At 43.4% G+C, this 12344-nt stretch overlaps 1 protein-coding gene across 2 annotated transcripts in view; it reads left to right on the top strand.

The window, feature by feature from the left end:
- Positions 1 to 12344, top strand: part of LOC119433203 (eukaryotic translation initiation factor 2 subunit 2-like) — a 42087-nt gene that overhangs the window by 25741 nt on the left and 4002 nt on the right. Inside the window, exons 5-7 of one of the 2 annotated variants that reach the window (XM_037700368.2) lie at positions 1393 to 1472; positions 3828 to 3976; positions 6431 to 6487. In XM_037700368.2, the coding sequence (XP_037556296.1) occupies positions 1393 to 1472; positions 3828 to 3976; positions 6431 to 6487 (286 nt within the window). Of the gene's footprint in view, positions 1 to 1389; positions 1473 to 3827; positions 3977 to 6430; positions 6488 to 12344 lie in introns of both variants that reach the window. The other variant, XM_037700361.2, reaches the window with a different exon arrangement.

Below are 12344 nucleotides of genomic sequence, written 5' to 3'. Positions count from 1 at the left end.
TGCTCCAAATCCTATTTTGGCGGTTGCACCACTGAAAGACGCATGCACGGCACTATCACCGGTTTGTGAATATTTGCCTGCAAACAAAGTAATTGCATGCCTACGGGAAAGCCATGTAGGCGAGCATCTTGCGGTAACAATTTTAGAGGTAAGAAACTACATAGCAATCATATTTTTAAAAACTCCTAATTGAAGTACGTATATGCAACAATGTCAAATATAAAGTGTGCAATTGTGGATGGGAGCACGTGGCAGTAAGCTAAGTAAACCACCACGTGGTGATGGTAGCCCCTGTAGAGCAAAGCGAAAGATCAATTCTGGTCGAAGCAAATCGACAATAAAATTTAAGGGGGTCTAGTATTTCACAGGAGTACCGACCACCGGTGGTTCGAGCTTAGCAAGCCACAGGGCTGCGTCAGCCGTCGCCTCTTGCAGTCTATCTAGCGCATTGCTACGCGTGCATTCAAGCCTCAAAAGGGGGGGACTGAGCACTACGCACGCAAGGGATCACAATATTGCCCAAAGTTAGCGGAAACTGTTTGTCTCTGGCAGCACCCAACACTGCACAAACGCCCGGTCCCGGGCCGGCATGGGAATCAAAGGGCTCCCGCACCAAGAGCGAAAAATACATACGCGCTGCTAGTACGTGGCCGCGAGAGGATAGCTCCCCACGACACGTCATTAGTCCCTGCGGCTATGCCCTGCGGCTATGCTGCTTCCTCTCACAATAACCAATACTCACGAGAGTTAAAGCAATCTCCGTCGGCTTGGGCCTCCGATAACCGCGGCTCAGCGTAGTAGGACAATGCATGAGCGCTAGGCACTGCTCTTCAGCTTAGCGTTCGGCACAAGGTATGCACTCAACGTACGTGCAAAGGCACCGTAGGCGAGCTCAAATCCGACACCCTAACAAAGGGGCCGTCGGATGAAAGGAAAATGTGTACATACCCATGCTGTCCTAGAGAGATCTCCCTCACACTCACTCTGCCGACAGCGGCAACCACCGCCGCCAACACAAGCGTTGCCACCACAAACTGGTCTGCATGGCCAAGGCCACCACCGACAACTGTCGCGAGTGGAAAGGGCGTAGGGACGAGAGAACAGGTTTAATGCCCGCATAAAAGCGCCTGGGGCCACCTCAATCCTCACAAATTGCAACACAAATTTTTTGAAGGCATTGGAGGTTGCAGCACCTTAAGAGCAACACTAGGCAGCATTTAATTTTGAAAAGGTTAGTTCACTCTCTGTGCCACACTCAGTCGAAGCAGGTGAATGTCTGGTACTTGTTTGCCGTGCCAAACCTTTCCTTCACTATGATGGTAGTGCAATGTGATCCTAAGGTTTGTGTACTTATGTATACACATTTGTGCACATTTCTTTGCTTTTTAGCAGACGATATGGACACCAAGTCGAGCACCACCAGCAGTTCCAATACGTGGTCAGGCAGTGACAGAGATTACACGTATGATGAGGTGAGATTTCCAAGATTGTTTGCTTTTTTTTTTTTTTCAGTTTGAAGAAGTTTATAAATTTTGTAAGATTGATTGACAGTTATGATACTCCATGCAAGCATGAACTGTCCATTCAATCAGCACCTCATAATGGAGTTCAGCAGTAAAATTGGGCAAGAGCACTCGTGTGTGCATAAGGATGTGACACTGCAAATGTTTTCTTGCTCCCTACTGCCCATGGTTGGCATAAACTGAGCCACAAATGCAACACATCATGGACCCATTTGTGTTCATTCTTTTTTGTTTGCATTGGATCCCCAGGGATACCCTTTCTACTTGCTGGTAGATAGTGCTTAGAAGCAATCAAGCAGCTGGGATTGCAACACACTTCATAACACAGCCTAGCAGACTATGGCGGCAGTACCTATGTCGACTATGGCGGCAGTACATATTCTATTTTAATACGTACTCTTGCCTGTGTTGGCACCATTCTCTGTCACGTGGTGCTGATCAAATTGCTGGTCAGTGCTTGCGTGACATAATAAAGGATTTGGAGGTTTGCACGTGCCTGGGCCATTTACTGTCCGGGATGAAGTAAACACCGTTACGGTAGTACAAAGCTTGGAAAACTGGGGAAGCTTTGCATGCTTGAAGTGTTTAGAAAGGCTCGAGTGAAGGGTCCCAAAACAAATTAATTATTGAATGGAACAAGTGTAACGCGTGAAGCATATTTATAAGACTATACGCCAAATATTGCAGTGTTGTATGCCGTTGGGGAGTCAGCAAAATAGAGGCATGCTGTCGTAGATGATGATAGCAACATTTTCCTTCACTGCTTGAGACGGACTCGAGCTGACATGAGATTGATTTTTATCTCATGGCAGTATTCCCGGCACTCGTAGGTAATCACTGCAATGTTGTAGTTGAGTAAGTGTCAACATAATGTATTGATTTTCGTACTTTGCCTCTTGTAGCAAAAGGCTAATATTTTAACGTAACAATCAAGTCCTTGAAAGTTTACTTCTAGGGCTTACATAAGTTCTGCTGTTTGCAGCTAGCAGCTCTCATTCTTGATAAAGGAGTAGTAACAGACACCTTTAGTGTCTGCTTTCATCTTTCGTCTAATAGACGCAATGCTGATCGAGGGTAACCGCAGCCCTGGCCGAGTGAGTAGGACGCCCGGCTCGGCTGCGGTAGGTGTGTGGTTCGATCCCCACCGCCGGACACCCACCGGTTAATAAGATGGATACAAGCACTCCCCAGGCCAGACGTCCGGCTTTCTAGGGGTGCGTTGTTTGGGAGAGGATCGTAAGACCGCTATGCTTGCTCTGCAAGAACCAAGACAAAACCATGAGAGCGCTGATCGAGGGTAGATTTGTCTAGAAGTCAAGAGGGATTTTGATATGCAAAAGGAGAATTCTCGGTGGAAAAGAAAAATGGTGTGCGCTGCTATATTCACTTGTGTGCTCACATTTCTCACGTCGCCTTCATTAGTGGCTGTGTGTGGTAAGAGTGCACGTTGCAAAGAGTGTGTGGTTTCAAACATGCTGCTTCACTCAGTAAGTTCAAAATGCTGAAACTACAATTAGTACATCACCTGATCCAAAAATGCTTTGTGAGAGGATGTTCACAAAAGAGGGCCCTGTAAATGCCACTATAAAACAAAATTTCCTGTTTCAATTGGTTTAGGCCCCTTCAAGCTATTTTAGAATAATGAGCAGTGCTAGAGAATCCAAAAAGCATGTATGAAGTATACAAACTCTAATAAAACATGACACATTGTATTGGCCATGACTGTGCTGTTAAAAATGAGCTTGCAGTTCTTGCGTTGTCTTCTATGGGTTTGCAGAGCAAGCTAACTGTGAATGGGAAGAATTCAATTCTGAAAGGGTGCAGGGGAGTTGAATGTATACCTTGCTGTCTAAACCACAGCACACTTGCACAGCACACCATGGGTGTGCTTTCTTATGCCCTATAAAGTGTTGCCCTAGAGTGTAATATGCCACCAAATTTGAAAATTTATGCATAATTTATTTTGTACAATTGTTACAACACATTGACGTACATTTTAGAAAAAAAAATATGGGTGCTTTTAGAGCAAGTGACCCTAACCCCTTACTTTGCTGTTGACTTTTTTCTTTGTGGAACTTGTTCCCACCTGAATTAATTGGCAGGCCACTGCCGTTCTCTAGAACCATTAGGTCTGCTTTGGTGTTTCCTATAGAATGTTACAATCCGTTGTCCTTATTGTCACTTATTTTTATGTTCTGTGGACCAAGTTAAGTTTTGTTCTCAGATATGCTCAGTTTTCTTTAAACATGTTGGTACAGCCAATGTGAAAAATTAACCTCGTATTGCATCTTTTTGCCACTGTAGCTTTTACAACGAGTGTTCAACATTATGAGGGAGAAAAACCCAGACATGGTGGCTGGTGAGAAGAAGAAACTGGTGATGCGGCCACCTCAGGTACTGAAGGTGGGCACCAAGAAGTCCTCTTTTGCCAATTTCCTGGAGATCTGCAAGATGTAAGTACAGCCACTGTGCTCATGAAGTTGTTTGATGTGCCAAATTGGCAGAGTTGTGTTGTGCAGAATTTATTAATGGGCTTTTATTTATATTGACCTTCTGTCGATGTATTTGTGACAGTGTTCTTTATAGATAATTTTGTGTGCCACCTAACTTGAACAATTAAATGAACTGACTAGTGCAGTTAGTGTGAACAGCAGACAGTTTTTTTATTGCACTCAAGTTTTCACAAGTTATAACTTTTTGTACAATATATTCAATATTAAAGAAGTGTTCAAGGATGAATTTTACAGTTTATGTTGATGTGATAAATTTGTCGACTGTTGTGGAAGCATCAAATTGAGTTGCATGCAAACTTTAAAAAACACCCACAACACCAGCTTGTGCGTAGCGACATTGCTGCTGTTCTGATACAAGTCAACAGAGCTGGTTTTCGGTCTTGTTTGCCACCTTCATATTGCTGGAAGGAGTAGAGGTGATAACATTGCTTTTATCAGGGCCACAAACCAGTGTGCACATTTCTCCATCACTGCACCATTGTAAAGTGCTACACTGCAGGCTTTGTTCGGCCATTTCCTTCCAACGGGTCATTAGACATCGCACGTTTATGGCACATGTATTCCGAAAAGTACCTTTTTTCTTGGCGTGCCAAAAATTTTAGCACATTAGTGATTTTTTATAGATGTGCGCAAAGTGCCTTATTAACTCAGAAGCCGAATATAAGTAGGAAGCGTTATTAAGGTTTAAAAAAAATTATTCAGGTGTAAAACTTGTATGTGAAAGGCTCTAATTTGGTATGCACTTAATGGAACGTTACGGCTCAAGGGCACAGGCAACACCTTCATCTGCTTTATGCTTCAGTGTGATTTGCACTTATCACCTCAATTTTCTGACACCAGTCACTGATTTCTCATACCCACTCTAGTGGGTATGAGAAATCAGCAACAGCCTAACAGTGACTGATGTCAGAAATTTGGGATGATAAATGTAGGCCATGTGTCATCAGTTACAGGTGGACTTATTCGGTCATGATTTCAGGTCTACCTTGTTTTGTTTTGACTCAAAGGACAACTCTGGCAATTTTTTTACCATATCAGTTCGGGCTGTACGAATATTAGAAAAGTTGGAATATTATCGAATATTATATTTTTAATATTTGTATTCAATTTGAAGAATAGATATTTGAAAATGCTCGAATATTCGGTTGGATATGAATATTCTAATCAAATGGAATATATTGCTGGCTGTGCGAGAGCAAACACGGTTCTTAGCATTTGTTTCTATCTAATCTAAGAATATTGGGGCGATATTGTGCTGCATTTTGCTATGATTTTGTGCTCCTACCGAAATTCCGCCTGTAAAGCACACTTAGCCACGAGACGTCTAAGCTGCAGAAAAGCCAGCCTCTCAGTAGCAAGGGGCATGAGTTTGCTTTTTTCCCTTTCTTTGCTGCACCACCCCCACTTCTGAGCTTATTGCTTGACAGCAAGTGCGATGAAGGACGACTGGCACAAGGTCAAATGCCTCCAAGTTTACTGGCATTTGATGCGGTATAATGCACAGGGCTGGTGGGGAGAGCTAGTGGGAATTACTAAATTTTTTAAGCTAACATGAGCCAAATACACAATGTTATAGTATAATGGCTTACTAGTCTAGTTTTTTAACATTGACAATGTGATTGCAACGTTCCAGCAAATTAACCTAACTCACTAATAAATGCATGTGCATACCATTATTCGATATTCGAAACTAAGTATTCAATTCGTATTCGCGGAGGAGGGTAGGTGGAGGTGCGCTGGGTTCACCTCCTCTGTCAGTTGCTACAGACTGTGTACACTATGAATGTACCGGGTTCGTCTGGCAATCGAGAGGCTGAGCGCCAAGCAAGAAGGGCAGAGCAGCAATACAAGTGGCAGGCCGAATGCGAGTCGACCGACCCCGAAGTCGTCGGCAAGCGCCGGGAACATGCTGAACAAGACCGGCAAAAGGCATGGCCTAGGCAGCTTGCGGCAATGCGGGTGTGTCAGGCAAGACGGCATAGCTTAGAAACTCCAGAACAGCACCTATATGCTTGCACGTAACCCGTGTTCACCAAGTGAAACGTCACTATAATTTTTTTTCTCCAGTGAAGCGGCTCGAATTTTGAAATTTACTCCTCTAAAATTTGCTCAAAATTCTATTGCAGCGATAGCATCATCTGTAAATGCAAACTTTTTATGTGCCCATTTTCATTGCTTTACCAAATGTGGCCTTGCTTGTTTACTTTATTCATTTAAGTTCTTGATCACATCAGTGAATTTGAAATCGGCCTTTGCTGTTTGTAATGTGAAGGTGTGCCATATGTTTCATTCCTGTGGTATAGGACATACGTCACTAATAATGCAATGAGCTCTGTGATAGCCCTGGCAAGTACATTCCTCTTTTACTACATATCTTGCTTTTCTTTGTTGCAGGTTGCATCGTCAGCCCAAGCACGTGCAAGCGTTTTTACTAGCAGAATTGGGAACGAGGTGAGTTATTTGTGCCAGTAAAAAAGAAAAGTTGGTTGTAAAGTGAGGGTTTATATGTCTCCTGTCATATTATGCACACATTATACTTTGTTTCATACATAGCTGCGATGCTGTGGAAGCTAGCAAGACTTCTAGCAGTCGATGCACATTCGCAACAAGAAATATTTCGGTGTTTTTTGCAAGCAGTTATGTGAAAATTATTCATTTGGGCTTACTAATAAATTAGGCTTGTGTAAATATTTGATATTTTCGTATATTCGATCAAATATTATGCTGTTCGATAATTCGCTTCTGCTTGAATTTCAGTTTTTGAAGTATTCAAAACAAACCAATATGCTACACCTCAAGTCAAAATTCACATGTATCCTGCACTCCCATTTTGCTGGTAGCATAAAAAAAAAATTTGATGCTTAATATGCGAGCAAAAATATGATAAATTTTAAACATGTATAAACGACAGCTTCGGTTTTGGTGAGGCAAGTCTCATCACACTGCTCGTAGCCAAGACAAGGCGAAGGCTCTTTGTTTAATCGCCTACGGGTTTCTGCACCGGCTTGATTATTCAAACATAATATTTGCAGAGGCTGTATGGTTTCCCTGGAACTGTACGGTCACTGTAAATAGATATGCGGCACTAAACCGTAACTTCGGGAGGCGACACCCGGCGAAACTGCGCTTCTTAAGCTAAACAGCCAAGGCAAGCACAGTGGTGGTCGGCAAACTGTCACAGGAAGCTTGCCACTCATCGGTGATTGGGCCCATATGCGCACAGGCCTGACTGAGGGCCACAAAAGCGGTGAGTGTGCCTCCCAAGGTCGTCTGTGCACTTGTAGAACGGAACGGGTTAAACTCGTGCAGTCAAGGTCGTACTTCACAGCATTGTGGCGACGTGGGACGAGACAATGCGAAGTGCTCCCGTAGCCTCAACAACCACAACATTTTTGATGAACTCTTCCCGTACCACGCCCATTGCACATCGTTAGCCTGCTATCGATGGTTTGAAACGCCGCTTTCAAGACCTTTCACGTCGCTCACGGACACATTGCACCATTGGACGTCAAGGAGAAGAATATTTTTTTCCTAAGTAGTTCACATTTTCCCTTTTGACAGCGATCTTTAAACATGCTCAGAAGTTTCGCGATCGTCAAAGCAGAATGCAAAAATATCCGGCTGCCTAAGCGGCACACGTACTTCGGGACATGGCAGATCTCCCAATTCTGCTGCCTCTGCGGCTGATCTTATCGATGCATCAAGCAGCAGCAAGTCAGAGGATGCTGACTTTTCTTCGGACTTTGAGTCTGAAAGCGACAACGCAAACCAGCTTGGAACATAGGCGGCCGCAGCCCGGTGAGTTTCGCTTCTTGCTTCGGCCCGTCTTTGTTGTCGTTTGGGGCTCTTGATTGGTGTTCTCGATGTTATTTGTCTCGTTGACAGAGTGTCCACATCATTTGGGGCAGGACTAGTTGCCATCTGCGCAGCAGAGGGTGGCGTTCTGCCCGGCAAGGGAACCTGGCATTCATTTCGGCATGCAGCTCCGCAGTGGCCCTCGCCATTTGGTCCGAGTGCTAGATGTTTTCCAGCTGTATTTCACAGCGGAGGTGATCACCAGGATCTACGGAAATACAAACAAGTACACCTGGTCCATGATCCTCGAGAAGCAAACCTACAGTGAAGCAGACGGTTCCTGGAAAGAGGTCACTCCCACAGAGATGATGATATTTAGGCGTTCTTCTGTAAATGGAAGTTGTGGAGCTGCCGCATGTACACCTTTATTGGAGCACGTCAAGCTTGTTTTCTGGTCTGATTCCACCGAAAATAATGTCAGGAAGACATTTCTGGGCACTGTTCGGGATGCTGCACCTATCCGACCCAGACATAGATGTACGAAGCACCAGGACAAAATTGGACAAAATTTTGTGGTTGCTGCAGCATATCAATAAACGATCAGCAGACTTTTTCCAGCCACATTGGGAACTTTCTGTTGATGGAATGGATGGTCAAATCAAAGGGGTGCTCCAGAATCCGGCAATATATTCGAGATAAAGTGACTGAATGGAGCTTCAAGTTGTGGGTGCTCGCAGACCCTAAAACTGGGTAAACAGTTGAATTCTTTGTATACAATGTCAAACACGAAAAGCCTAGCGCCAATGGCTTAGCCTATGATGTTGTAACCTGTCTCTGCAATCTCTACCTTGACCAGGGATATCGCATATATATGAATAACTTCTACACATCAACCTCGCTGTTTCGGCACTTGCTTTGAATGCAAGACACTGGCTCGTGGGAAGAAGCGCAAAGACCGCCGTGGATTTCTGGTGGCCCTGAAAGGGACATCCCGAGATAGCCGAGCTCAAAAGAATTGCCCTCTATGACTAGCTTGCATTCAGAACAGAGCTAGTAAAACAGCTGCTTGAACTTGGATACGCCACCAGTTTGCACTCCCCCACCACCTGAAGCTATTCAGCAGCAACCTGTCAAGATGGAGACCAATAGAAATTTTGACAAATACTGCAAGAATGGGAAACCTGAGCAGAAAACATGAGTTTGCTGCAAGACATGCAATGTTCCGCTATGCTTTACATCGAGGAACTGCTTTGTTGCTTGGCACACCGAACTGTAGTGCTTGTAGTGAATGTTTTTAGTGGAAGATCTGTTGATGAAAAATTTTGATTTCGATGGAAGCGAAATATAAAAACGCCCGTGTGCTTGCATTGTAGTGCACGTTTTAATTTTCTTGCGAAATCATGACTTGATCAATTTTTATCCTTTATAATTACATGTCTCTCGATAATAAAACTCTTATGCGTGGAAAGTGCACTTATTCTTTTCGTTTATGTATTGCATATAATATTGTGTGCAGTAGTTCCTCCAGAAAAAAAAAAAAATCTGGCGTAACCTACAAAAAAATCAATTTTTTCGTGCTGCTGGAGTTGTAATGTATTGAACTTACATTTTTGCATTAAAATATCTGAATAATGGCACTTTAAAAGTGTACTGACTCCAGAGATGAACCTGTTTCCTTTTTTGCAAGAACCAACTTTCCTTAGATTTCTCAACATCTGGCTCTTACGTCAACATTATACGCGAATCCCACAAATGTTGGAACTGTTCGCTTCGAACCAAAAAAAATAATACTCGCATAAGCCTATAGTAAGTGAACAAGGTTATCAATCCTAAAAATGAACGTGTTGTGTTATATGGCTGTTAATACATTGTTTTAGATACTTATGCTTGTTGGGTTTAAGTGTTTAACTAATTATCTCATGGCCCATATTGCAATTTACAAATTGTAGCCGTGGAGTTCGCAAGGTGGATCCACTTGGAACGAATTCTCGGGATCACACCAGTTTCGAGATATTAATTCCCAAACTTTGCGGAGAAATGCATTGGCGTTCCAGTTACTCGCTTAACAAAACGTCGCTTTATGCATTGAAGCACAGAAGTAACTGGAACGCCAATTCATTTCTCCGCAAAGTTCGGGAATTAATATCTCGAAACTGGTGTCATCCTGAGAATTCGTTAAGAATTTTTGAAAGTGTTCACTGAAACACCCGGTGTGTGTGTATATATATATATATAATCAAAATGTGGCTGCCACAATTTGGATTCAAACCCACAACCTTGTGCTCAGCAGCAGAGTGCAATAGCCACTGAGCCATTGCAGTGCACTTAAAAGGACACTAAAGGCAAATATTATTTCAACGTGGACTGTTAAAATATCATACCCGAAACCTCGAAACGCTTGTTTCGTGCCAAGAAAAGAATCATTTTAAGAGAAAATTGCGTCTGAAGCGTCCGCGTACCTCTAACGCAATTCAAATCGCCCGCCCAAGCGAGGAGTGGTGACGTCATGGCCATATAGTGACGTTGTGCCACCGGTTGTGTCACGGCTTTTTTTTTGCGGAAAGCACAAGTAGAGTAGGTGTCACCCTAGCGGAAGTATGGTGGCTAGCCACCATAGCGGAACACTGTGATCGTCGACACTCGTCGCAGTGGACCAACTAGTTGACGACCCTGACAACGACACATTGGCTCGCGATGCTGGGCTCGATTTTAGCGATTTAAATGAGCGTGACATGCTGTTGAGGGTTCGCGCTGCCGGCGTCGTTACCTACGACGGTGGCCTTGACACCGGCTCTTCCGAGCGTGAAAGCAGTGAGGACGTCGGGTGACGAAGCTGATCACCGTCTGGACGTGCCGGCGTGACTCTCAAGCTGCTAGCAAATTCAAGGCGAGTTTAGCAAGCCAGCAACATCAGCGCAGCACTACGCGATAACGAAACTTCTGAAACTCGAAAGCGCACGCGGCACAGAGTCGAGCGAAAACGAAACCTTTTGACCGCCCGCGTCGTTATCAAGTGCAACGCCAAAACGTTTTTTTTTTTTTTTTTTTTTTCTAAGAATCTGATAGAAGTAAACAAGTAGCATTTTCTTCCTTCTTATAATCCAACAAAACAATTTTTTTGAATACGAGTGGTTGAGTTCTAGTGGCATTTTTTTTTAGGAGTGCCTTCGTCATCGGGTAAGTACCGGAATGTCCCTGGGGAGTCTCTTATCATGTCCTGCATTTGCCTCAGTTTCTCGATTACTAAAGCTCTGTTCGTGATTATATTGACGCATTAGACGTTGTAGAGCATTGCTCTATCACTTTAGCTTGACTTGTTATTTGACTTTAGTGTCCCTTTAAGGTTGTGCTTCTGTGTGTAAAAACTTGTGTGTGTGGGGGGAGAAAGATTGATGGCTTGGAACAAACACCCTGATTGATGTTCCTCATGTGATAACCTATAGAAGGCTATATTGTACGGATAACTGTCCACTAGTGTGCCTTTCTGTGCTTGTCCTGTGTGGCATTATTTCCTCTCAACATTAGAGAGAGACTTCTAGAGAGAGGCCTCCCAATGTAATGGAATGTGCCACATGGCATAGACATCTTGTAGAGTTCCAGACTTTGTAACCGGCAGCCTTTGGCAAGCCATCGAAAGATTGTGCCCACATTTATAACACATGGAAACATTTAGCTGAAGCTGCATTATCCTTATAGTTCAGCACATCTCATTGTCGGAGAGACTTGAAAAAGGTGGCTTACGGGTGGAGTGAATAGTTCTATACCTATGATATTGAGTGTGGCTAATGTGGTGACAAATCATGGGGCCTGTGATAACAGAACTTGATGGATTGGGGTTATTGTTGCTGTCAGTGTTCAGCTGTACAATAGTGGCAAAAGTCCTGTCTTCTCTGATGTCTGTCATAAAGCTTTCGAAGGGAGAAAAGTGGACTTTTGCTCAAATATGTTGTCTGTATGGATTGCAAGGAAACACTTGCTGAAGGACTAAGGAAGCTATGCTTGTTTTCAGCCCTAAATGTTCCTCATGTGATGCACGATGGTGTGTGCTTGAGGCATAAATACTGAATAGTATTTATGCGTCTATTCTGATTATTACAAAGGTGTACTTTCAGTGAAAAACTTCATTAAATTGTATTTTGGCAATACAAGATTTCTGCAAAAGAGGAAATTAATATACAATATTTCTGTGTTTTAACAATATTACTTTACAAGTTTCTAGAATAGTCCTTGTGCATATGTCTTGTCAGTTATAATTTATGAGCAGAATTCCACAAAAAACTCGCGCAGTAATTTCAGGATCACAGGCACGTGCGATAGAGATCGAGCTGAAAGCAAAAATTTTGGGTAGGCTGTGCCTTCCACTAGTTGCTGCCACTGCATGGCGCTGTACCTTTAAGAGTGCCATCGTAATCATCACTGTCATGGTTTGTCAGTGTTAGGCTGCGATTTTGTTTGTTCATAATAGTGTAGTGAGTCACAAGGCCAGGATCACAGTACAGTAAAGCTATTAACC

The sequence above is a fragment of the Dermacentor silvarum genome, chromosome 1 (genome assembly GCF_013339745.2).
Source record: "Dermacentor silvarum isolate Dsil-2018 chromosome 1, BIME_Dsil_1.4, whole genome shotgun sequence".
NCBI classification, from domain to species: domain Eukaryota; kingdom Metazoa; phylum Arthropoda; class Arachnida; order Ixodida; family Ixodidae; genus Dermacentor; species Dermacentor silvarum.
Note: the sequence above shows the minus strand (reverse complement) of the source record. Positions and strands in the feature narration are given on the sequence as shown.